The sequence below is a fragment of the Carcharhinus amblyrhynchos genome, chromosome 4 (genome assembly GCF_965287045.1).
Source record: "Carcharhinus amblyrhynchos chromosome 4, sCarAmb.v2.hapA, whole genome shotgun sequence".
NCBI classification, from domain to species: Eukaryota; Metazoa; Chordata; class Chondrichthyes; order Carcharhiniformes; family Carcharhinidae; genus Carcharhinus; species Carcharhinus amblyrhynchos.
Window position 1 is genome coordinate 113,131,092 of NC_137327.1, and position 26,979 is coordinate 113,158,070.

General features: G+C 43.5%; 1 protein-coding gene across 7 annotated transcripts in view; it reads right to left on the reverse strand.

The window, feature by feature from the left end:
- LOC145342293 (chloride intracellular channel protein 2-like) overlaps positions 1-26,979 on the reverse strand; it is a 54,612-nt gene that overhangs the window by 19,160 nt on the left and 8,473 nt on the right. For 2 of the 7 annotated variants that reach the window (XM_080187738.1, XM_080187737.1), the window contains exons 2-6: positions 21,909-22,014; positions 19,095-19,220; positions 12,370-12,694; positions 8,659-8,768; positions 1,591-1,716 (exon numbers count right to left, since the gene is read on the reverse strand). In XM_080187738.1, the coding sequence (XP_080043864.1) occupies positions 1,591-1,716; positions 8,659-8,768; positions 12,370-12,423 (290 nt within the window). In that variant the 5' untranslated portion in view covers positions 12,424-12,694; positions 19,095-19,220; positions 21,909-22,014. Of the gene's footprint in view, positions 1-1,590; positions 1,717-8,658; positions 8,769-12,369; positions 12,695-12,855; positions 12,877-12,931; positions 12,949-19,094; positions 19,221-21,908; positions 22,015-26,979 lie in introns of those variants that run through there. The other 5 variants (XM_080187741.1, XM_080187740.1, XM_080187739.1 and 2 more) reach the window with 4 other exon arrangements.

A 26,979-nucleotide genomic window follows, 5' to 3' on the forward strand; every position in this document is an offset into this window, starting at 1 on the left:
GGAACAAAGTCCACAGAACCCAGAGAAGAGCCGAGGTCCCAGGGCACAGAGGGCGGAGAAGGCCTGAAAGTACATGAAGGGGGACAGTTGGGTCTCAAGGAATAGGTTTGGTGGTGAGGGAGGTCCAGAGGTTACTGGATCTTCAGGGGAGTGTGCTTCCAAGTCAGAAGGGGGCTTCTTATGGAGGTGCCCGACCCCCAACTACCAACCTTCCTGTCTGAGATCGAATTTTGTTTTTTCTGGCCTTCCCCCCACCCCCAAAAAACTCCCCTAAAAATTGGGGGAGAAGGTTCTTCAGTGCCAATTAACTGGCCTTATCGGGGAGGGGTGGGCTTCCTGTCTAAAACCCTGCCTGTCCCAGGATGAAATCACAACCAGGTATGAACAAAGGGGGAAACCCATGTCAACTTTCCCACCCACCACCCCACCCCAACCACCCCAACCCCCCACCACCCCCCCACCACTGACCCCTACCCCCACCCCTGACCTCCCCACCCCCCTTCCACCCCACCACTGACCCCATCTCTTGCTTCAGAACCTGCCAAGAGGAGGAGAGTAAAGAATTTTGGCCCGTGTCTTTTCCTGTCCAACATTTCCTGGGTAACTATCCAGCCAATTAAGTTGGAACCACCCAAAGTCACCAATTCTAACTCTGAGTTTGAGGCCTTTCCAAAAGGTCCCAGGGAGCAAGACCCTGACTCCATAGATCGAAACATCTTTTGTTTCGATACGTGAATGAACAGAGTTGCAGGTCTGCTGATTAACTTTCAACATTTATTAAACAAGCAGAATGAACTATTATACACTACCATTTCACCTCAACTGTACACCTTTATCGATGTACACGGATTTATAAAGATAACACAAGTTACAAGAGATATCTTATATTCTAATATTCTTAGTAAGCGCACAGTTAATGTGAAGTTCATTTCTTTTCTCACTCCCTGGTTCTGAGCAGCTTCTCCTGGTTCCCAGATGCAAAAGTTGTTTCCAACCTGATTGGCTCCTGGTTGCTAAGCAACAGTCTAGTTGTCCTTAAAAACCTGCTTGCTTTCCTGTTGTAAACTCACATTACCACATAGGCACCTGAACCAAACTGAAGTCATTAACCCTTTCAAATACAGAACCACGTAAGTAAACTTACTAAAAGCTATACATTTTTCCTAATATCAACAATACAAATACAGGTTATTTAAATCGACCTCTATTTCCCGACATCTTTGATCTCTAGTTTCCGTTCTTGCCATTTGCCCCTCTTGTATCCCAATGTTTCACCTCTCAATCATTGCCCACACCATCGAGGAGGAATTTACTGGTCTAGATAACTGAACTTGAGTCCAAAGATGTGTGGGTTGGGTTGATTGGCCATGCTTAGAAATTGCCCCTTAGTGTCCAGGGATGCGTAGGTTAGAGGGATTAGTGGGTATAATATGTAGGGATATGGGGGTAGGGTCTGGGTGGGATTGTGTTCAGTGCAGACTCAATGGGCCGAAGGGCCTCTTTCTGCACTGTAAGGTTCTATGATTCTATGAACTGAAGTTACTTTTTCATAGTTACAGCAACATTTCTAATATGGTCTATACTTTATACCTGGGTGGAGCAAGTGTTTCCTCGAGAAACTCTTCAATCTTGATGAAGTCAGTTTTCAGCTCTCCATTGAAGAGAAGAAATGGCGGATTGGTGCCCGGGGCCAGAGCTTTCAATTCTTCTGGTCTCCTGTGAGGTTTAGAACTGTTGTCAGTAAAATAATGGAAATACATGATTGCAACATTTTATTTTATTAGAAAAGAGGTAGGATCTGACCAAGGTTGACTGGGACACGTTCCTTATAGGAAAGTCTATGGTGGAAGCATGTGGGGGAGCATACAAAAAGGAACTGGGGAGAGTTCTGTACAGGGAGAAATGTAGGTACAGTATAAGTTCAGAGAACCCTGGATGTCTAGGACAATTCAAGACTAGATAAGGAAGAAGAGAAAGGCTTTTAGCAAGTCCAAAGGGAGCAATTCAGCTGCGACCCGAGAAGAATTTAGAAAGTGCAAGAGGGAACTTAAGAAAGCAATTAGCAGAGTGAAAAGGAGCATGCGAACAAGATTAGGGAAAACCCTAAGATATTTTACAAGTACATTAAGGGAAAGAGGTTAACCAGGGAAAGAGGAGGGCCTACTAGTGACCAAGGGGGAAATGTGTGTGTGAAACTGCAGGACAGTAGAAGGGTATTCAATGAATACTTCTTATTGGTCTTCACTCAGGAAAAGGAGAATGTAGGTACAGAATTCAGGAAAAGGGACCACGAGGAACTTGCATATTTTGACATAAGAAATGCTCTGATGGGTTTAAAAATGGACAAAACCCCAGGCCCTGATAAATTGCATCCCAGGTTGCTGTTGAAGGTCAGGCAGAAAAATGTAAGGGTTCAGAAATAATTTTTTAACTCCTCTCTGGCTGCGGGGAGAGTGCCAGAGAACTGCAGGACAGCTAATGTGGTTCCACTTTTCAAGAAGGATAGTGGAGATGAACCATGAAATTACAGACCAGTGAGTCTCACGTTTGTGGTAGGGAAACCTTTGGAGAAAATTCTGAAAGAGAGAACGAATCGCCATTTGGAAAGGCACGGGCTAATTAGGGAGCGTTAGCATGGCTTTGTCAGAGGGACATCATGCCTAACACATTGGATAGCCTATTCACTATAGACAGGGTGGATAGGAGCAGCTGTTCTCCTTAGTTGAAGGGCCAGTTACAAGGGGATACAAGTTAAAAGTGATGGGTGGGATTGTAATCGGTGCAGACTCAATAGGCCAAATGGTCTCTTTCTGCACTGTAGGGATTCTATGATTCTATGATTTGAGAAAACATTTTTTCACCCAGAGGATGGTGGGAAACAAGTTAAGTCGGAGGCCACGAGCCACATTAAAATATATAAGTGGTCAACACATCTCCTGGAGAACATCAGCTACCTACACTAACTATTCCACCTACTTTAAAACAGAGGTGGGCATGTTTAGGTCTGGTTCAGATTTTTTTTAATTTTCACATTTGACCTGACTCTATTCTACCCTCTTTTGAATTTTAAAGTTCATCCCACCTTAATATTATTTCTACATTATGTTATAGAGTCATACAGTTGTACAGTGCCGATGTGTAATTGATGGGTGGGAGGTTTAGGGGGGATTTAAGAAAAAACGTCTTTACACAGAAGTAGTGACAGTCTGGAATGCACTGCCTGGCAGGATGATGGAGGTGGGATAAGAACATAAGAACATGAGAAATAGGAGCAGGAGTAGGCCATCTAGCCCTTCGAGCCTGCCCCGCCATTCAATAAGATCATGGCTGATCTGTCGCTGCTCAGTTCCACTTTCCCACCCTCTCCCCATAACCCTTAATCCCCTCTCTTATCAAGAACCCATCAACCCGCGTCTTAAAAATATTTAGCGAGGCAGCCTCCACCACTTCAACGGGCAGAGAATTCCAGAGATTCACCACCCTTTGAGTGAAGAAGTTCCTCCTCAACTCCATTCTAAACCGCCCCCCCTTTATCTTGAGGCTGTGCCCCCTAGTCCTACTGTCTTTTTTGAGCGGGAAGAGTCTCTCCACCTCTATCCTATCCATCCCATTCATCATCTTATACATCTCAATGAGATCTCCCCTCATTCTTCTAAACTCTAACGAGTACAAGCCTAGTTTATTCAGCCTCTCCTCATAGCTCAACCCCCTCAACTCCGGTATCAGCCTAGTAAACCTCCTCTGCACTCCCTCCAAGGCCAAAATATCTTTGCGCAGGTGTGGCGCCCAAAACTGCACACAGTACTCCAGCTGCGGCCTCACCAATGCCCTGTACAGCTGCAGCAAGACCTCCCTACTTTTATATTCAATCCCCCTCGCTATGAAGGCCAGCATCCCATTCGCCTTCCTGACCACCTGCTGCACCTGCAAGCTGGGTTTTTGCGACTCATGCACAAGGACCCCGAGGTCCCTCTGCACCGTCGCCTGCTGCAGTTTTTCGCCCCGTAAGTAATAGTCCTTCCTACCATTCTTCCTACCAAAGTGGACCACCTCACATTTGCCAACATTAAATTCCATTTGCCAGTTCCTGGCCCATTCGCCCAGCCTATCTCGATCCTTCTGCAGACTCTCCACACCCTCCGCACAATTTGCCGTTCCCCCAATCTTGGTGTCATCAGCAAATTTCGACACCCTACACTCGGTTCCCTCCTCCAGATCATCTATATACATGGTGAATAGCTGAGGCCCCAGCACCGACCCCTGGGGCACTCCACTAGTCACCATCCACCAATCCGAATAGCACCCGTTGACCCCCACTCTCTGCCTCCTATTTGGCAACCAATCCTCTATCCACGCTAACACCCTACCCCCAACTCCATGTCCCTCGACCTTCTGCAATAACCTCTTGTGAGGTACTTTGTCAAACGTCTTCTGAAAATCTAGAAAGACTACATCCACCGGCTCTCCTCTATCCACTGCCCTAGACACATCCTCATAGAACTCCAGTAAATTTGTCAGACACGACTTCCCTTTAATGAAACCGTGCTGCGTCTGCTCTATCAAGCAATTCCCTTCAAGATGCCTTGCAATTTCCTCCTGAATGACAGATTCTAACATTTTACCTACAACAGACGTCTCACATCCTTTAGAAAGTACCTGGATGAGTACTTGGCACACCATAATATTCAAGGCTATGGGTCAAAAGCTGGCAAGTGGGATTCGGTGGGAGGTCAGGACCTTTCATGCATCAGTGCGGACTCAATAGACTGAAGGGCATCTTCTACGCTGTAGTAGTCTATGATTATGAAAGCATTTTTCAAAGATGTGATTGAGTGTGTGGATGAGGGAAGTTCAGTTGATGTAGTTTATATGGATTGTGGTTGGTGCAGACTCAATGGGCGAAATGGCTTCCTTCTGCACTGTAGGAATCTATGATTTTAGTAAAGCTTTTGACAAGATCTCACTGAGACAGATTGAGAAGGTTGGAGTGCATAGGATTAGGGAAACTTGGTGAGATGGATCTAAAACTAGCTTAGTGATAGGAAACAAAGGGTGATGGTAGAAAGTTGTTTGAGTGACTGCAGGCTGGTCTTCAAGGTTCAGTGCTAAGACCCTTATTGTTTATTATATACATAAATGATATAGATGTTAGTGTGTGGGAATGATAGGCAAGCTTTCAAGATTGGTAAGGTAGTTAATAGTGAAGAGAAAGGTCATAGGTTACAGGAAGATATAGATGGGTGGGTCTGATGGACAGAGGAGTGACAGATGGTGTTTAACTCTGATAAGTGGGAGGTGATGCACTTTAGAAGAAATAACTAGACAAGGGAATATTTTATGAGTGACAGGCCACTAGGAAGCTTAGAGGGACGGATGAATCTTGGGGTATTTATTCACAGATCCCTGAAGGCAACAGAACATGTGATTAGGATAGTTAAAAAGGCAGACAGGACACTTGCTTTTATCAGTCATGGCACAGAGTACAAGAGGAAGGGGGTAGTGTTGGAGCTGTACAGAATGATGGTTAGGCCACAGCTGGGGTACTATGTGCAGTCCCGGTCACCTCACTATTGGAAGGATGTCATTGTTCCAGAGGGGTACAAAGGAGATTCACTAGGATGTTGCCTGGGATGGAGTATCTTAGCTATAAGGAGAGACTGGATTGATTTGGATTGTTTTCTCTAGAGCAGAGAAGGCTGATGGGGAACATGATTGTGGTGTATAAGGTCAGGGTTATATGGACAGGGACAGGTGTATATGGACAGGGTTAATAGGAAGCAGCTGTTCCTCTTGGTTGAATGGACAATTACAAGGGGGTACAGTTTTAGTGTCAGGGCAAAAGATTCAGAAGGCAGCACGATGGCACAGTGGTTAGCTCTGCTGCCTCACAGCTCCAGGGACCCAGGTTTGATTTGGCTTGGGTCACTGTCCATGTGGAGTTTCCCTGCGTCTGCGTGTGTTTTCAGTTTCCCCCCACAGTCCAAAGATGTGTGGGTTAGGTTCATTGGCCATGCTAAATTGCCCCTTAGTGTCCCGGGATGTGTAGGTTAGAGAGATTAGCAGGATAAAATTTTACTTCCAGATTTTTATGAAATTTAATTCAAATTTCGCTGTCTGCTGTGGTGGGATTTGAATCCAGGCCCCCAGAGCATTACCCTGGGTCTCAGGGTTACTAAACCAGTAACTATATCATTATGCCCCCCAGAATGTTTAAAGAGTTAGGAAGGACATGTGAAAACAAAAAAAATATTTTAATGGGAGACTTTTATGAACTGAATAAATTAGAATCATAGAAAATTTATGGCATAGAAAGAGATCACTTGGCTCATCGTGTCTGCACCAGCTGAAAAGCAAACAATCCATCCCAGTCCCATATCCACCCCTGCAAGTTAGGACACTTAAGGTGCATGTCCAAATACTACAGCCCTCCTCAGGCAGCGAGTTCCAGGTCCCTGCAACCCCCTAGGTGAAGAAGGTTTTCCTTATCTCCCCTCTAATCTTTCTACCAATCATTTTCTATCTATGACCCCTCATCTCTGACCTCTCTGCTAAAGTAAATAGGCCTTTCCCATCCACCCTATCCATGCTCCTCACAACTTTGTACATCTGAAACTAATCTCCCCTCAGCCTCCTCTGTTCCAAGGAAAACAATCTCAGCCATCCAGTCTTTGCTCATAGCTGCAATCTTCCAGTTTTGGCAACATTCTCATAAACCTCTTCTGCAATGCAATTACATCCTTTCTGTATGTGGGGTCTAGGTGGGATTGTTGTCAGTGCAAACTTAATAGGCCAAATGGCCTCTTTCTGCACTGTAGGGATTCTATGATTCTATGATTTGTGAAAACGTTTTTTTCACCCAGAAGATGATGGGAATCTGGAATGCACTGCCTGGGGAAGTAGTGGAGGCTGGGAACATAATAACCTTTAAAAAGTATTTGGATGAGCATTTGAAACATCATAACATTTGAGGATATAGGCCAAGTGCAGGAAAATGGGACTAGTGTAGCTTTAACGGTAGTTATTGTCGCAGACTTGATATACTCGATTTTCTGCACTGTACAACTGTATGACTCTATACCATAATGTAGAAATAAGATTAAGGTGGGGTGAATTTTAAGATCCAAAGAAAGGTAGATTAGAGTCAGATCAAATGCGAAAAGTAAAAAAAATCTGACCTTGACCCATTTTACACAGAGGGGATGTATTTTACACAAAGGGTGGTGGGAGCCTGGAATGCACCACCAAGCAAGGTGGCTGAGGCAGACATGCTGGGAACATTTAAGATTTATCTAGATTGCCACATGAACAGACTGGGAATAGAGGGATACAAATGAATGGTCTAGTTGGGCGCATGAGCGGCGCAGGCTTGGAGGACAGAAGGGCCTGTTCCTGTGCTGTACTGTTCTTTGTTCTTTGTTCTAAACCGCTCACCTCTATTCTAAAGTAGGCGGAATAGTTAATGTTCTCCAGGAGAGGTGTTGACCATTTAAATATTTTAATGTGGCTAGTGGCCTCCAATTTAACTTGCTTTACAAGTTTAACAGTGGCTGACAGATTTCCAGGGCCCTGTGAGAGTGGACATTGGGAAGGAAGAGTGGAGAAATTTGATGAGAGGTAAATGGCACGTACAGCACTGCCAGAAGGAGGAGGAGTGCTTCCAGTCTCTCCCCCTCCCCACTCTCCTCCCCCTCCCACTTCCTCCACCATAACCACAAATATACAATACCCCCATGGTCAGAGATCGGATTATCCAGGATCAGATATCTGAAGCTCCTTATCTTGGAATTGAACTCCCTCCAACCCTTGGTCTCCTGAGGTCATGGATCGGATCACTTCAGATCAAACCCACCAGGGTCACTGATTGGCTCGATGAGCTTCTGGAGCCTGTTCCAGAGCCCTCCCTGGCAGTCAAGCCTCTTAATCAAGCTGATTTCTAGGCTAGGGTTTGTCAAGGACAAGAAGCATAAACAACACAGTTAAAACTCGATGGCATGCAGGGAAAACTTGGGTATCCCATTTGACCCCACCACTAACACGCTCCCAGCCTCGATCTCCATTTCCCTCCCCTGTCACTATCTGAGGCATTTTGTCTTAGGTACAGAATAAAAGTCTCCTCTCACTGACTGTTTGCAGAGACTAGCGATGTTCAGAGATGCCTAATTTCAAAATCCTGAGTTGTAGAATCCCTGAACAACAGTGCTCCATGAGGCAACAATCGTCAGGGCCTTTAGAAATCAGGACAACAGAATGAACACTGGAAGCTATCAGTCCTGTGGGAGGCTGTGTTCCAAGGAATCTGGGTGAAGCCCAGCTGCAAACTCACTCCAGTTCCTTTAAAATAACTTTCTCATTGCAAGTTTGAATTGTGCTGCAATGATGCACAAATGCCGGGGCGTTGTCAAACATTTCCTCAACAATTTGAATCATCCGAACATGACTATATGAGCAGCTTAAAAATTATACTAACTGTGGCCTTAATAAACACAAGAGCCACCAGGTAAATGAATACTAACTATTCACCTTGGCTCACTTTTGGAGCAGTACAGGGCACCCCTTTTAATCTGCCATCCCTTGCTCACAAATCATAGAGGGCAACAGGTTTTCTAATAGAGTCTAAAGTAAAGCAAAAAATGCTCTCTCCAGTTCTCTGGACCTTACTTTCTCATATCCACCGTCGTTACATTAAAGACAACTCCTTTCAGCCATAGAACCATGAAGAGACGTTGGCAGAAGGGGCAGTTTCCTATGTTCTCTCCATCGAAACCAGCCTGGGTAAGAGACAAATAGCAGAATATTAGACTCTTAATAAAATAGTCCACAATATTGTCTTTTAAAAGAATAATAAAAGAGACTGAACATTATGTTGAATACATCATTGAAGAGAAAACTGAGGATGATTTTATAACTTCAGTCGTAGGGGATGACTGGAACAGTCTAGTTTGAACTCTCTATTTAACTATTCGCAGTGCTATAAAGGTAATGGGAAAAAACTGACATTTATATAGTTCTTTTTTCAAGATCAAGATGATCCGAAGCATTTCCAAGTCAATAAACTATAACCAGGACTTTAGGATTTTTAGATTGGTAATATGTACCTTAAAAAGCATTAAATTTGCAAGCGCTTGAAAATTTCATTTCAGACTCCCTGTTTCTTAAATAGTACACAAATTCTTTAAAGGGTTAGATTGCTTGGAATAGGCAAGATGTAAAAATGATTAAGTAATGGTCTCAATTCAATGATCAAAGTCAGTAACTAGTAACGACATTTGAAATTCAAAAATACATTAAGAAGTCTCACAACACCAGGTTAAAGTCTAACAGGTCTTGGACTTTAACTTATTGTGCCCAATTCTTATTGTGCCCACCCCAGTCCAACACCAGCCTCTCCACATTAAAAATACAAAACCTATTAAAACTTAATCTCTTACTTTTTTTTCCCAGGGTGGAAAAGTGAACTACAAGAGGGCAAAGGTCCGAGGTTAGAGGGGAAAGTTTAGGGCAGATGTGCTAGGAAAGTTTTTCACACAGAGGGTGATGGGTGCCTGGAATGCGCTGCCAGTAGAGGTTGTGGAAGCAGGTACGTTGGCAATATTCAAGGTATATCTTAATAGACACATGAAGAGACAGCGAACAGAGGGCTAGAAACTATGTATGGGCAATGCGTAGTGGGTTTAAATAAGAATTAGAAATTGGCACAGGCTTGGTGGGACAAAGGGCCTGTTCCTGTGCTATATTGTTTTTGTTCTGAAGTTAATACTGTTTGAGAAATACAGCAAAGTTTAATATTAATTTCTAAATGAATAATTCACCGATTATCTCACTGAAGAGTTGGGAATTATTGCTGGTGATGTCAACTCATAAATATTTTCTTATTAAATCTCTCTCTCCAATACTGTAACAGAGGCACTAACAATTTATTTTTATGTCTTTTTAGGAGTGGAGAAAATACATTGCTGCATATTTGAATTTGAACACTCAGAATTTCTCACAGTTTTTTTGCCATTTGACTTGTGCTAGTCTATATCTGAAATAGCATTTAATTTTCAAACTGCTTGAAGCTTCATTTTCTGACACCACTGTTTTTTTCAGATAAGGCATTCATCACAGGGGTAACAGCCAAACTTCACCATCAGGAAGTGACTGATAAAGTTCACTGATGACTTCTCAAACGTACACTGTCGGAACATAATCAGCAGAGTTTAGAAATGAGTTTCTTACCCTGTTAGTCCTTTGAGGGTACATTTATATTGGTTAGAATCCAAGCTAAATGCAGATTCTGTTTTGCTTGCCTCCTATTGTACTGCACACACCTAGATGCACTCTTAAAGCAGACTCACAAAAGTTTGAAATGTACATATTTGGAGGGTGAGAAGGGGAGAGTATTAATTAAGGGTTGGTGGGTTTACCGTGTCCAGAGAATCCTTGACCCTCTTAAGAGAAAGAGTTGCATTTATATAGCACTTTTCATGACCATCAGCTGTCTCAAAGTACTAACTTTTGAAGCATAGTCACTACTATAATATAGGAAGCATGGCAACCAATTTGCACACAGCAAGCTTCCACAAACAGCAATGTGATAATCACCAGATAATTTATGATATTGACTCGGGAAAACACATTGACAAACTCACTGGGGAGAACTCCCCTGCTGATAAGTGACGATGGGATCTGTTATATTTACTCAAGCAGGCAGTCAGGGCCTCCAGTTAACATTTTATCCAAAAGACGGCATCTCTAACAGTGCTGCACTCTCTCGGTATCGCACTGAAGCGCCAGCCTTGATTTTTATGCTCAGGGCCTGGAGGGTTATTTGAACCCAGAACTAGCAACTCACAAGAAAGAGTGTTTCCAATTGAAGCACAGTTGACACCTCTACTTCACTTGAGAGGCAGCTAAGGGTGTGACTCTAGACTTCAGACTGCTAACTTAACATCTAGAAGTCACTTCGTACTAAACCTGCAGCATAAATGTTCCAAGATGCGAAACAACAAAATAGGGGTAAAAATGAACAATTAAGTGGCTATCGCTAATATTGCTTCAGGCATATACTAGCTCAAAAGCAAATTTTCAGAATGCTGAAGCAATAACTTTTTCTTGAGGTTCAGTTCATGCAACAAGGCCATCATCTGAAATCCTCGGTGGAATGATTTGCACATTCTTTACTACATATTGTTTTGTGTGTAATATGTGAGAGCTACACAGTCTTTTAGGACATTATATAATGACAGGAGTGATTTATTTAGTTGAAGCCACATCCTCCATTGTGATGCTTTTTCTAAAGGCATATTATTTTGAGGCAAACAAGATCAATACATGTCTTACAAATCTGATCAATTCAAGTTGCATCTTGGACAAGAAGACTGAAGCAATTAGAAAGCTGACAAGGACTGTTAAGTTGGAAAAGAACAAGGGGCAGTCAATGCCTAACACATGATAGAAAAAGACAGGAAAGTGTTATTATATTATGGGAAGTGTTACCTCAGCTAAGTTATAAACATTTGAGGCAATGAAACACAATGAGATATTCTCCTGTTTTATTATTGGTTTGGCTCCTGTTTGGGTTCAAGGAGTCAGTCCATCCCCCTGCCTTGACCCAAGATCTGGTTCAAATTTAACAATATTTACTTGCCAGGTTCTGTGTTCCTTTTAAAATTGAAGGGCAGCACAGTGGCACAGTGGTTAGCACTGCTGCCTTGCAGCGCTAGGGACCCAAGTTTGATTTCTGTCTTGGGTCACTGTCTGTATGGAGTTTGCACGTTCTCCCCATGTCTGCGTGGATTTGCTCCAGGTGCTCTGGTTTCCTTTCACAAGCTGAGAAATGTACTGGTTAGGTGCATTGACTCAAAAAGGAGCTGGACTGTGGAGGCTAGGGGAATTTCATTGTAACTTTATTGCAGTGTTAATGTAATCCTTACTTGTGACTAATAAATAAGTAAACTTTTTTAACAAGAAATTCTGAAACTAGGTGAACATTCCACTTTACCCTGTCAAATCTTCAATTTGCTTCATAACACTCATGAACAGCAATTTTACTCCCTACTGGCTGCTGTTAGTTTCCAGCCCTACAGAAAGCGAAGTAAATTTCAAGCTTGGCATTAAACACCCCTAAATGAAAAATAGCTATCATTTTTTGTGTTATTCACACAATTTTTCAGTTTGTTTTAACACTCATTGATATATAGTGTCATTCTAAATCAAGCCACAATTCAGATTTTGGAAAAGAATTTAAGACGAAAGCTACATCTTTACTTAATTAAATGGTAACATTTAAAGAACAAACTGTGAATGAAAAATCAAAATACACTCTTGACCCAACCACAGAGAAAGGTTTTGTCTAATTTTCTATTAAAAATTTCATCTTTATTTTACCTTAATGAAAAGTTCGATGTCTGGGTTTTTCCTGCCAGATCCTTGTTTGGCCATTGCTGGATCAGAGGAATAATCAGCCAAGCAGTCCAAAAGTAAGAAAAGACTTCATAGGCGTCTCAAGAGGAAGAAGATGCACCAAACAAGTATGGAAGCCTCTTTGATTAGTCCACTCTTCTGTGAGTGTTCCTCAAGGCACAGTCACCTCAGCAACAATAAGCCTCCACAAGGCACACAAGAGTTTTGCTTTCTCTTTAGTTTGGGTGTAACGTCCTGCCTGTCTTAACACTGTGTTTCCCTCAGTAGAAATCGGAGGATGGTCTCTAACCTAACAACGCAGAAAGAAACAACAATGACACAGCATTATCGCAATAGTATTTACAATAAAATAAAGGAATAAATTTGAACAGCAGCAAAAAAAAGCACCAGCAGATGCCAAAAGCCAACAAATATAAAAATGTATTCCTACTAATATGTGTTATGGTTAACCTCTGTAATCAGACACAGATAAATAGAACAGAAGCAACCATATAAATTTCAGAGTCTTTAAGGCTGATTATATTACAGAGTGTAAATATTCTATCTGTCATGACTTTGGCACCGGAATTGCCAGCAAGTGCTACATGGAAGTCCCCAGATACGGTTTGCCCCATTGGCTCGACATGCCAACCAGAGTTGTTGGCCCAGCAGTATACTATTAGGAGGGCTCTGGGAATTTTTAACATTGAGTCCAGACTCCATACTGAGTCATGTAATCAGGTCAAGTAAGTCTCCTGTGGATTACCATCTATTGCCCTCCCTCAGCTAATGAATCAATATGCCTTCATGCAGAACATCACTTAGAAGAAACACACGGATAGTTTAGGGAATTTCAGTGTCCACCACCAGTGCCTCACTAGCACTGCTATTGACCAAGCTGGCCCAATCTTTTAAGACATATCTGCAAGTCTGGGCTTGTGACAGATGGAGAGCGAACCAGTATAAAGGACAAACCTGTTGACCCAGTCCTCACCAGTCTACCTATCACAGATGTATCAGTCAATAAGAGAATTGGTAGAAGTAACAACTGCTTGGACTTCGTGGAGATGAAGTCCCATGTTAATACTAAGAATGCCAAACTTCATTTATGCATGACACTACTAATGTCCTAAATGGGATAGATTCAGAACAGGTATAGCAAATCTAAACAGGCCATCCATGAGGCACTTTGTGCCATGAGCAACAACAGAGTTGTACACCCCATGAACTGTAACCTCATGGTCTAACATATCTCTCACCCTGCTATTACTATCAAGGCAGTCAAATAACCCTGTTCAATGGGTACAGAAGAAAATGCCAGGAGCAACAAGAAGTGTACTTGAAAATTAGGTGCAACCTAGAGAAGTTACAGAACAGGAGTACATGCGTGGTAAACAGAAAAAGCAACATGCTATAGACAGAGCCAAGTGATCCCACAACCAACAGAGCAGATAAAAGCTTGGCAATCCTGCCATGTCCAGCCATGAATGGTGGTGGGCAACAAATTAAGTAATGGGTGAAGAAGGCTCTGGCAATGTCCTCATCTTCATAATGGTAGAGTGAAGTGCATGAGTGGCTAATACAATGCTGAAGTTTACAGCCATCTTCAGCCAGAAGTACTGGTCTCTTCCTGAAATCCCCACTATCACAGATACTAGTCTTCAACTAATTTGATTCACTCCATGGAATACAAGAAATGGCTGAGCACAATTGATATGGGAAGGCCAGCAACTTTCTAGTTATGGTACTGATGACTTATGCTCCACACCTCATCAAGTTCTTCCAGAAGAATCACAACATTGGCATCTAACAACAGTCTGGAAAATTGCTGAGGTACTTTCTGTCCACAAAAAGCAGGACAAACCCAATCCAGCCAATTACCGGCCTATCAGCCAACTCTCAATCATCGTGAAAGTGATGAAATTGTTGTCAACAGTGCTGTAAGGTGGTACTTATTTACCAGTAGCCTGATCACCGAGACTCCATTTATTTGGGTTGTACCGAGTCTACTCAGCTCCAGTCCTCATTACAATCTTGACTGACATTTGGCAGAAAGCTTATTTCAACAGATGAGGTGAGAATGACTCTTTCTGACTTATGAACAGCATTTGACCCAGTTAGACACCAAGGCATCTTTATAACATTTCAGTCAATGAGAATCAGTGGGGAAATGTCAGCAGAATGGAGGCATACCGAACACAAAAGAAGATGATTGCGGCTCTTGGGGTCCAAACATCTCTGCCTCAGGAATTCACTGCAGTGGTTTCTTAGGATAACGTTCTAGGCCCCACCATATTCAGCTTCTTCATCAATTATCTTTCCCCCATCATAAAGGCAGACCTGTATTTGTTGATTTGCTATTATTTAGTACCATTTGGATTTTTTCATGCAGCAAGATCTAGACAGCATCCAAGCCTAGGCAGGTCAGTGGTAAATAGTTGTGCCACATAGTGACTACCTCCTTCATGGTCAGTAAATCCCCCACCATCAGTGACTAGAAACTTAACTGGACCAGTCACTTAAATACTGCATCAACAAATGTAGGTCAGAGGTAAGGAATTCTGCCTCTCAACATCTTATCCACCACCCAGAAGGCACAAGTCAGGAGTGTAATGGAATACTCTCAACTTGCCTGGATGAATGCAGCTCCAACAACAAGCTCAACACCATGCATCCCATTTGATTGGCCTCCCCTCCATTATATTTATATTCTTCGCAACCAGCACACTGTGACAGCAGTATGTGCCATCTATAAGATGTACTGCAGCAGGTCACCAAGACTCCTTCAATAGTACCTCAAGCACTTGTGACCTCCAAAAGGATAAGGGCTCCACCACTATGGTCACTTCCAAATCACAAACCATCCTGATTTGGAAATATGTCATGGTTGCTTCAATGTCAGCCCAGTAGTTCTTTGGGAATACCTTCCCCACACCATCCAAGAAGGCTGTTCACCACCACCTTCTTAAGAGCAATTTGGGGATGTGCAATATATGCTGGTCTTGCCAATGATGACCACATTCTGTGAATGATTGAATAAAGTTATTTGCCTCTGTGGGGACCACGCATAGGTATGCCACAGTCCTCTTGGAGAATTCTCCTCAATGCCAACTACTCTTACATTTTCTATCTCTTGACTCTGGATGCCTCAATCCCTTGTACTGCTTTATTTGTCAATACGTCTAATCTCACTCTGCTGGTTGCTTTCTTTGCCACAGCACTGTGAGCACCACTGTAAATTTGGTCGTGGGACTGCTTGGCTCTATCTATAGCACGTTGCCCCTTCTGCTTAGCATGCATGTTGTTCTGTTTTATAACTTCTCTGGGCTGGTACCTAATTTTCAAGTACACTTCACACTGAGGTCAGAAAACTCCAGCGAATGTCTCCAGTTCTTTAGTTAAGGAAGCCCAACTACCCTTTTATAGCTCTAAATCTTCCATTCTGACTTTATTAAACAAACATGTGTCACCTTCTGGATTTAACCTACCCCGCCGAGTAAGAACACAGTGGATTTGGACCAAATGTTGAATTTGACTTAAATGGGGTGTGAAATGGAATGGGGTAGATTTGACCAACCCTATAGAATAACTTAAAAGATGTTTGACACTTGAATAAATTGTAGTTTCTTATTAGTTTGGAAAGATTTAGGTCAGGGATTCCTTTTTGACTTGCACATACTATGCTGTGCATTTTGCTTTACTTTCTGATGCAAATTTATTTTTATAAAAAGTAAAACAAAATGCACAGCACAGTATGTTGCATCAGTAAAAGTATACTGAGGTAGACCCGATCCATCCCATGGCACAACTTATGCTCTCTCCTTTAGCTGTTCTGGAAATCTTCAAAGCTCAGGATTTTAATTACTTTACATTTACAACTTTAATCTTCCCAGAACTAAAAGTTATCTTTAAAATATTAACATGATCTATGAAATAGATTATTGTAAAATGAGTTATCTTCAAAGAGCATATTGGTTTCATTCAGGCCATTTGCAGCCAAATGCTTTCATAAGAACATAAGAACATAAGAAATAGGAGCAGGAGTAGGCCATCTAGCCCTTCGAGCCTGCCCCGCCATTCAATAAGATCATGGCTGATCTGTTGTGGCTCAGTTCCACTTTCCCGCCCTCTCCCCATAACCCTTAATCCCCTCTCTTATCAAGAACCCATCAACCCGCTTCTTAAAAATATTTAGCGAGGCAGCCTCCACCACTTCAACGGGCAGAGAATTCCAGAGATTCGCCACCCTTTGAGTGAAGAAGTTCCTCCTCAACTCCGTTCTAAACCGCCTCCCCTTTATCTTGAGGCTGTGCCCCCTAGTCCTAGTGTCTTTTTTGAGCGGGAAGAGTCTCTCCACCTCTATCCTATCCATCCCATTCATCATCTTATACGTCTCAATGAGATCTCCCCTCATTCTTCTAAACTCTAACGAGTACAAGCCTAGTTTATTCAGCCTCTCCTCATAGCTCAATCCCCTCAACTCCGGTATCAGCCTAGTAAACCTCCTCTGCACTCCCTCCGGGGCCAAAATATCCTTGCGCAGGTGCGGCGCCCAAAACTGCACACAGTACTCCAGCTGCGGCCTCACCAATGCCCTATACAGCTGCAGCAAGACCTCCCTATTTTTATATTCAATCCCCCTCGCTATGAAGGCCAGCATCCCATTCGCCTTCCTGACCACCTGCTGCACCTGCAAGCTGGGTTTTTGCGACTCATGCACAAGGACCCCGAGGTCCCTCTGCACCGTCGCCTGCTGCAGTTTTTCGCCACGTTTTCCTCCCAGGTGGATTGATCCGATGGTTCCAACATAGTAGTGTGCTCTCTTTTTGTGACAGCCTCTCCTTCTCCCTTGACCTGAGTGGCGCACATTATTCTCAATGGGTCTGTCGGCTGCCTTCCCATTCAGTTGTTCCGCTTGAGTGTGCTATACATAGTGTCCATTCACCACCCTTAATTGAATGCCCATAGAGTATGGTTTAGGTTGGGTTGATTAACCATGCTAAATTGACCCGTTAGTGTCAGGAGGGTTAGCAGGGTAAATACGTGGCATAATGGGGATAGGAGCTGGGTGGGATTGCTGTTGGTGCAGGCTTGGTGGGCCAACTGGCCTCTTTCTTCACTGTGGGGATTCTATGATTCTATGAATGGCACTCTTGGCCTGTTTTCTTAATTGGCGCCAGGGAATATTGCACCCGAACTCCTGCCATTTTGCTATTCTGGATTTCTAATCCAGAATCTATTCCAGTAATGGGATCAACAGGTTAGCAATAAAATTCAGCCTGGGATGTCTCTCTGCAGAGAGAGAAGGTTCCTAAAACAAAATGGTGCATTTAACAATTATGAATTTATTTTCAAAACTTGAAAGAAAGTTCTAATTTCAATGCTCCATTGTAATTAATGCCTTTGACTTTCCACAATCACCACTGCAATCAATCCTCTGTAACCTAGCAAAAGGTGCATCTGGCAGGACAAATGACAAGGTTGTTTTTAATCTACTTACTGAACTGGTAAATTGCTTCACACAGGGTTCACCAAGAGCGCATCCTAATCACTATGGAGTCACTTTGAAGGCAGGTAAAGATTTATTTGGCGATTACCTCACATGACTTTGACATTGACTTTTCTATGGGACTCTTTTTCCTCCAGGTTCTGATGGAAGGTTACTGACTTGAAACATTGGGTGGGATTTTACGGCCTCACTCGGGAGACCAGAAATTCCTGTGTGAGATCTACAGAGATTTCCATTGTCGGACCCTCACACATGCTGATTTCATGGTGGAAGAAGTGGCAGAGTTCCAGCCATTAACTCTGTTCCTGTCTCTAAGGTGCTGCCTGGTCTGTTGAACATTCCTCGCATTTTCTTTTAGGGTATTTTAAGAGACTTTTAGATAAGTACATGGAACTTAGTAAGATAGAGGGTTATAGGTAAGCCTAGTAATCTCTAAGGTAGGGACATGTTTGGCACAACCTTGTGGGCCGCACGGCCTGTATTGTGCTGTAGTTTTTCTATGTTTCTATTTTTATTTCATCCACTAACATTGTGTACTGTCTACAGGATGACCTGTGCAACTTCACAAGCCTGCTTTGGCACCACCTCCTGAATCTGTGACCTGCATTTCAAAGAAGGACAATTAGGAGCAGATGCACAGGAAGATGATCACATCCAAGTTCCTCTTCAATTTGCACACTAACATGAATTGGAAATATATCACTGCACCCTAATTGTCACAGGGGTCAAAATGTTGTGAACGTAACCCAGTCCATCAAGCAAACCAGCCTTCCATCCATTGACTCTGTCCATACTTCAGAAAAGCAGCCAGCATAGTCAAGGACTTTACATACTCTGGACATACTCTCTTCCACCTTCTTCCATCAGAAAAAAGATACAAAAATCTGAGATCACATGCCAACCGACTCAAGAACAGCTTCTTTCCTGCTGCCGTGAGACCTTTGAATGGAACTACCTTATGTTAAGTTGATCTTTCTCTACGGCCTATCAATGACTGTGATATTAATTTCTGCACCCTCTCTTTTCCTTCTCCCCTATGTACTCTATGAACGGTATGTTTTGTCTGTATAGCCTGCAAGAAACAATACTTTTCACTGTATCCCGATACATGTGACAAATAATAAATCAAATAAAAATCATAAAACTCCAGCATCTTAGGAGCACTTTAACAGAGAGACAACAATCCAAAAAGATGACTCACCATCAATCTTCTTAAGGCCAACAAGAGATGGGCAAGAAATGCAGTGGAGCCAGAGATGCCCAAAGGTATTTTCTTATTTAAAATTGTTTACTGTAATATCTGGAAGTCTGGAAGCATTTAACAGATCTAAGGAGCCAAGTAGAACAGACCAATCAGGAGAGTCAATCAACAAAATGAGCTGGTGGCCCCTCCCAGCAAGACGAACAATGGAAACAATGATGACAAGGGACTTTGGGATTTACAACAGGAAAATGGAAACTCTGATAAAGAAATCTTAGAAAACCAGAGGAAGCATACCTCCTGTAATTTGGAAGATGTTTTGTGAAAACATGTGTATCAAAAACTTTACAACTACAAATACATACTTCATTAATATTTGAATTATATAGTATTTACAGTGCAAGAATAGGCCATTTAATCTAATTCATTTTTATTTTAAAGTAATGTTTATTAGTACAGATAGGCTTATATTAACACTGCAATGAAGTTAGTATGAAAATCCCCTAGTTGCTACAGTCCAATGCCTGTTCAGGCACACTGAGGGAGAATTTATCATGGCCAATGCACCTAACCAGCATGGCTTTCAGACTGTGGGAGGAAACCTGAGCACCCAGAGTAAACCCACTCAGACATGAGGAGAACATGCAAACTCCATGCAGACAGTGACCCAAGCCGGGAATCGAACCTGGGTCCCTGGCGTTGTGAGGCAGCAGTGCTAACCACTGTGCCAGCGTGCCACCCTTTCAATTTCAATTCATGTACACATCCATACTGCAATTTTGGATTTCAAATGAGCCTCCTCCCATTCCACTTCATCTCACCCCATCAACATATTCTTTCTCCCCTCAAGTATTCATCTAATTTCCTAATTTAAATGGGTCCTTGTTATTTACCTCAACTACTCCATTTGGTGGAAAGCTCCACCTTCTAACCACTCTCTGGGAAAAAATAATTTCTCCTGAATCCTTTATTGGATCCATCTTATATTTATCACCCATAGACTAGGACTTCCTCGCTGGTGGAAACATCTTGAATTTAATCTACCAAAACTCTTTGTTATTTTAATGTGCTCTAATAAGTGATTTCTCAGCCATTTGTCTTCCAGAGGGAAGATCCTCACCTCGTTTATTTCTCTCTGCCAGTTTAATTTCTGGTCTCATGTGTGTAAACTGTTTTTGGGCTTCCTTCAGTTTCCCTGCATCATCGGAACACAGGAACAATGAAATCTGCTCATTCCTGGGGCTAAAAATTGGGTGCTCTGGTTTTTGCTCCTGGGGATTGTGATTTGTTAGAACCACACAATCGTTGTGTGCCCACCTCATCTACATGATTACATCAAATCCCCAAACAACTCCAGTGCCATTTCTCTGCCCTCCTGTTCAACAACAACTCATATAGTGCCGTTAATGTAATGAAATGTCCCAAGCAATGGTCCCTCCAATGTTTTCCATCTACTTGTGGAATGAAGTTTGTTCTGTGTACTAATATCAAGGTGGTGTGCTGATGTGCTGCACCAGTAGAAACAAAAACTTGTATAGAATGGTCTAACCTATGTGTGACTTAAGACACACAACAATGTAGTTGACAATTAACTTCCTTTGGTCCAACAATCTATTCACTTGCTGCACCATCACCTTCTCAAGGACAGTTAATGACAGGTGGTAAATGCTGGCTTTACCAGCAACATTCATTCTCACGAATAACAAAAGGTCCTTAATTGCCTTGGGTCATGAAAGGTGTGACTATTCAAATTCTTTCATAGAATGGTTCTAGCACAGAAAGAGGCCATTAATTCCATCATGCCCATGCTGGTTCTCTGCAAGAGTAATTCAGTTAGTTTCACTCAACCTCTTTTTTAACATGGGGCCCAGCAATTTAATTTCTCTTCAGATAATGATCCAATTCACTTTTGAAAACCACAACTGCATCTATGTCCACCACAGCCTCAGCCAATGTCTTCCAAATTCACCATAGTCCCAGATGAACATAAGCTGCCCTTCCCCTTTGAGAGGGAGAGCTGACTGGTTGGTGGTGATTTAACCTGAGGCAAGGCACACCTCAAGCAAGGGACAAGGTTGAGAAGGCAGGGCTTTCAATGAGTAACCTCAGCTGGTATGGGAATTGACTTCACACTGCTGGTGTCACTCTGCATTACTAACCAACCATCCAGCTAACTCAACTAAACCCACCCCCATTTCAGACCCTAAAATTTGCTGCAAAAAAGAGATTCTCCTCATGTTGCTGTTGGTGCTTTTGTCAATCGACATAAATCAATGTCCTCTGCTTCTCCGCCTTGCTGCCAACAGGAACAGTTGCTCTCTATCTACTCTGTCCAGGCCCTTCAAATTGCTTCTTAATCTTCTCTTCTCAAAGGAGAACAGCCCCTTGCCCATGTAACTGAAATCCCTCATCCCTGGAACCTCTCTAATGCTCACATATAGTCTAACCTGTAGTGGAAAGTCCATTATCAAGCTGTCAGGACCTTTTGCAAATTGCACCTTTGTGTGAAAAATCACCATGTTGCCTAACATGGCTAATATTCCTAATGCCATTCATAGTTCAGCTTCTCATGTTGAGTAATACATGGGTGATTGTGTATTGTGCCTGATGTTTAAAGGTTATCTGCAATGGAGGAGAAGGATGCCCCTTATTACCAAATTGAAAAGTTTACCTTCCCCTCCACCCCACCCCTGTAGCCACCTCCCCCACCCCCAGCACCCCTACCAACACCCGCATCCACAAAAGAAAACAAATTAAAAGTATACCAAGAAAAGAAAATATCTCGGTCAACCAGACAAATCTTACTTAATTCACCTTGTTGTCTTTGGTTGTAGGCATAAGAAGTAACAAATAAATAAATAGCGTTTTCTGGCAGCCATTTGATTCTGTACCGTAATGACTGAGAGAGCTGGAACAGCATCTGAAGGAAACACAAATGTATCTTCTAGATTTTATTGTTTCTGTGGGGTTCAAGGTGCACAGCCTGAAGTTGGATAAAGCCATTAGTTTTCCTGAAAAGAAAATAAGCTGAACTCCCTAAAATAAAAGCGTTCAACTGTGAAGGTTACACAACAAAAGCAGACCTGCAAAGTTCCACTGCTGTCACCAGCCTGGGCTGAATTGATCTCGGCCACTGCCATTAGTTGGGAAACTTATAGAATAGAGAGGAGGAAAATCAGCTAAATTCCCCATCTGTAAGCGGTACAGAGACAGGAATAGGCTGATCTGAACACTTCTGAATCATAGGTCCCATCACTTTCATTCCAGCCTGGCCTTACTGCTCAGGGTTTTTCCAGAGTCACTTCCCTGCCCAACAATCCTTGACCTGTCAGCCTGGAGTTGCCCATGCACACTCTGTGGTGGTGGGTTCTGAGACTTTGTGTGGCCTCTCACTTTCCAGCCTTCAGGACACATCTGCTCCTCCCTCTGTTAAACCTTGCTGCTTCTTCAACCAAAGCTACACTTTTCCACCTTCATGTGTGTCCACCAGTCAGAGCCCTCTATACTAGGAAATTCCTCTGAGCATACTAGCATTTCCTACTCTCTCTCTCTCTCTCCCCCTGCTTCTTTCTCCAGAGGTTTGAGCTTTGCCATTTGGAGTCCAGCTTTACCCTTCCACTGCTTGAGTTTGCTGCTTCGCACAGCCTATCTTTCACAATGTGTAGGACATTGTAAATAGCTGCCCACTGTGCACACTCGCATCTTAAAGAGAGCATAGGTCCCAAGATACTTCACAGGGGAATGATAAAACAAAATTTGACGCTGAACCACGTAAAGAGATATTCGGCTAAATGACCAAACCTTTGGCCAAAGGCTTGGGTTGGGAAGAGGTTTCTTAAGGGAACAGGGAGATAGAGAGGCAGAGAGATGCAAGGTTGGTATTTCAGAACTTGGGACCCAGATAACTGAATCCAAAGCCACCAATGGTAAAGAGATTATAATTGGAAATGCACAAGAGGCTGGAATTAGAGAAGCACAGATATCTCAGAGAATTGTGGGGTTGGAGGCATTTCCACAAATAGGGAAGGACAAAGTCAAGGAAGGGTTTGAAAAGAAGAATGCAAATTTTAAAATCAGGATGTTGCCTGACTGGGAGTTAACTAAGTCACCGAACCCATGAGGTGTTAAGGCATGGGCAGCAGTGTTTTGGATGATCTCATGTTTAGTCAAGTTTCCTGTGACCTTCGTACCTGGTAGGAGACCCTGGTAACATTGTTGCTGATCACCTGGTACAACCAGCTGCTTTCCTTAAAGGAACAATGTCCTAGTTTAGTGGGGACCAGAAAGCTCTCAAGTACCAATCTCAAAAGGGAGGTTAAAGAGGTCAAAATCTCAATTTTGGATGCAAGAATCTGGTTGTAGTGCCATAAGATCACATGGTGCTCAAGGTCAGTGAATGTATATTCACATGAGATCTCCTAACTGCCAAACAATGAGTCTCACACACTTCTCAATTCACCCCTATCACTCACCCATTAGCACTGGCATTCACAACTCATCTATACTGGAAGTGGGGGAAGTGGAGGGATCAGAGGTCTTCGGGGCTGGGAGCTGGATGTTAGGAGTTTGGGGTAGGAGGCTCAGAGATTGGAGGGATCAAAAGTCAGTGAGTAGTTGGAGGTTATGGATGGGGAATCAGAGGTCGGGGTTAGCAGTCTGGGATGCTGAGATAGAATGCTGACAGTGGGGTGGGGGTGGGACACTATACACCAGGCTGGATTGGGGGGCTCAAGAGTGGGGGAGAAGTCATATAGGAGTGGTGGGGAGGTCAAATCAGATTGGAGGGTTTGTGTTGGAGAGAGGTTCAAGTTGGAGGGTCCAGCCAGGTCAGGGTTCCAGTCGGGTCAGAGGGTTGTGTTGGGTCAGGGTTAAGTTCAGGCTCACGAATTGGGTGAGGGGGGAGGTGTAGTCCCATGCAGGTGGGGTTATAGGTGGCACAAACCCATGAGGAGTTTGGGGGTGGTGAGGAGAGGGTGATTTATCATGGGTGGGATTCACTGTGGGTTCGAGTGTGAGTGATCTGTGTGGGGCTCAATCTGGTTATTTAAAATAGTTACACAGAAATTAGAAGAGGTTTTGTTTCTTTGAACTTTTTCTAAGTAACGATTAGCATAGTCCTGACAGAACAGATTGAAATCATTTTGTCGGATGGTTGCCAGCAGATCATAATTGTCCAGGGAAAGCGAGTGCTTCGGGACAATTGCTGTGTAAACTCTTATCCAAGAGGAAATCGTCAGCACAACACAAGGGTACCCGTAAGTCCGCTGATGGACAGCCAGGAAGTTGAGGGCCAATAACATTTATCCCTGTCTCTTGCAGAACAAAATGGCACACAGTTGAAAATGGTAGATTAGTTTAAAGTTAGTTTATTTTTTAGTGTCACAAGTAGGCTTATACTAACATTGTAATGAGGTTACTGTGAAAATCCCCTAGTCGCCTGTTCAGATACACCATGGTCAATGCACCTAATCAGTACGTCTTTCAGACTGTGGGAGGAAACCGGAGCACCCAGAGGAAACCTATACAGACACAGGGAGAATGTGCAGCCTCCACACAGACAGTGACCCAAACCAGGAATTAAACCTGGGTCCCTGGCGCTGTGAGGCAGTAGTGCTAACAACTGTACACCAAATGGAACAGGCAGATGATTGATAAAGCAGCTGAAGATGGTTAGGCCTAGGAGATGAGTGGCTGCCAACAATCACAGTCATTTTCCTTGATGCTAGAATGATATAGGTTCCTCTCTAACTTGTGGAAACTTTTCTGATTGCCATTGATTTCAGTTTTACAAAGGATCCATGATACCACACTTGGTCAAATGCTGCCTTGATGTCAAGGACAGTCACTTCATCTTACCTCTGGAATGCAGTCATTTTATCCATGTTTTGATCATGGTCGATGATACCTGGAACTAAATGATTCAAACTAAGTATCGCCGAGCAGATCTTTGGTGCCACTTGATAACACCAACGCATTCCATCATTTTGCTGATGATTGGAAGAAGCTGGTGAGATGTAATTGCAATAAGGAGTCTCACAACGCCAGGTTTATTTGGCAGCACAGATTCACCTGATGAAGGGGCAGTGCTCCAAAAGCTCAAGCTGCCAAATAAACCTGTTAGACTGTAACCTGACATTGTGAGACTTCTTACTGTGCCTACCCCAGTCCAATACTGGCAACTCTACATCAGGGCTGTAGTTGGCCAGCTTGAATTTGTCCTGATTTGAATGTGTCTTCAGGACATACCTGGTCAATTCCCCACAGGTAATAATGGTGCAGAGACTGATTTACAATGAAACACACTGTTCCTGGGCACAGGACCTTGATCAATGGGGAGGGAGGGACATGTCAGCCAGTACACTGACCATCCAATTCTGCACTGGCTGACAGGCTCAACAAATACAAGTAAGCCTAGCAGCAGGCAATGCTGGGAAATCAGACTCCTGTTGGTGAGTCTGAAAGAACGGGAAAACACTGGTCCGAACCATATGAACGGTTAACCTGAACTTTACACATGAGGAATGAAAAGAGACGGCTGGGCGAGGAGGGAGAGGCAGAGGTTGTTGACAATTTACCGTTTTTATGACTTGACCCAGGGCTGAGGGTGGGCCAGCAACAGCGAGGCTCAAGGCCCTAAGTCCAGTCTTAGCCACAAGGAGATGCTGAGTGAGGCAGGTTTCCTTTAAGGCGTGCAAGGAAGTGCGATTCTAAGAATGGAAAGGGATGGGGGGGGTTGAGGAAGAGTGTGAGGGTGAAGGGGGAGAAGAGTGTGTGAGGGGATTAGTCAGGGTTGCAGACTTGCAGGAGGGGTAGTTTGTGATGGGATTGAGAATACGTGGGAAGGGAGAGTTTGTGATGGGGTTGGGGATACACGGGGAGGGAGAGTTTGTGATGGGGTTGGGGATACACGGGGAGGGAGAGTTTGTGATGGGATTGAGAATACATGGGAAGGGAGAGTTTGTGATGGGGTTGGGGATACACGGGGAGGGAGAGTTTGTGATGGGGTTGGGGATACACGGGGAGGGAGAGTTTGTGATGGGGTTGGGGATACACGGGGAGGGAGAGTTTGTGATGGGGTTGGGGATACACGGGGAGGGAGAGTTTGTGATGGGGTTGGGGATACACGGGGGGGGGGGAGAGTTTGTGATGGGGTTGGGGATACACGGGGAGGGAGAGTTTGTGATGGGGTTGGGGATACACAGGGAGGGGTAGTTTGTGATGGGATTGAGAATACATGGGAAGGGAGAGTTTGTGATGGGGTTGGGGATACACGGGGAGGGAGAGTTTGTGATGGGGTTGGGGATACACGGGGAGGGAGAGTTTGTGATGGGGTTGGGGATACACGGGGAGGGAGAGTTTGTGATGGGGTTGGGGATACACGGGGGGGGGGAGAGTTTGTGATGGGGTTGGGGATACACGGGGGGGGAGAGTTTGTGATGGGGTTGGGGATACACGGGGAGGGAGAGTTTGTGATGGGGTTGGGGATACACGGGGAGGGAGAGTTTGTGATGGGGTTGGGGATACACAGGGAGGGAGAGTTTGTGATGGGGTTGGGGATACACAGGGAGGGAGAGTTTGTGGGTTGTGAGAGGGGAATGGACAGGAGAAAAGTATAGTGAGTGTTGTTTTGGAGTCACAGCTTTGTAGTTAAAAGATGAATCCAATTTTTACAGAACTTAAAGCTGCTAAAAATGTGGGATTGATGTGATCTCACCAACTGTAGCAAAACATCCCTACTTTTATATTCCAATTTCTTGCAACGAATGGCAACATTTCTTTGCCTTCCTAATCACTTGATGTACCTGCATACCAGCTTTTTGTGATTCATGCACAAGGGCACCCAGGTTCCTCTGCAATGTAGTGTTCTATAATCTTTCTCTATACT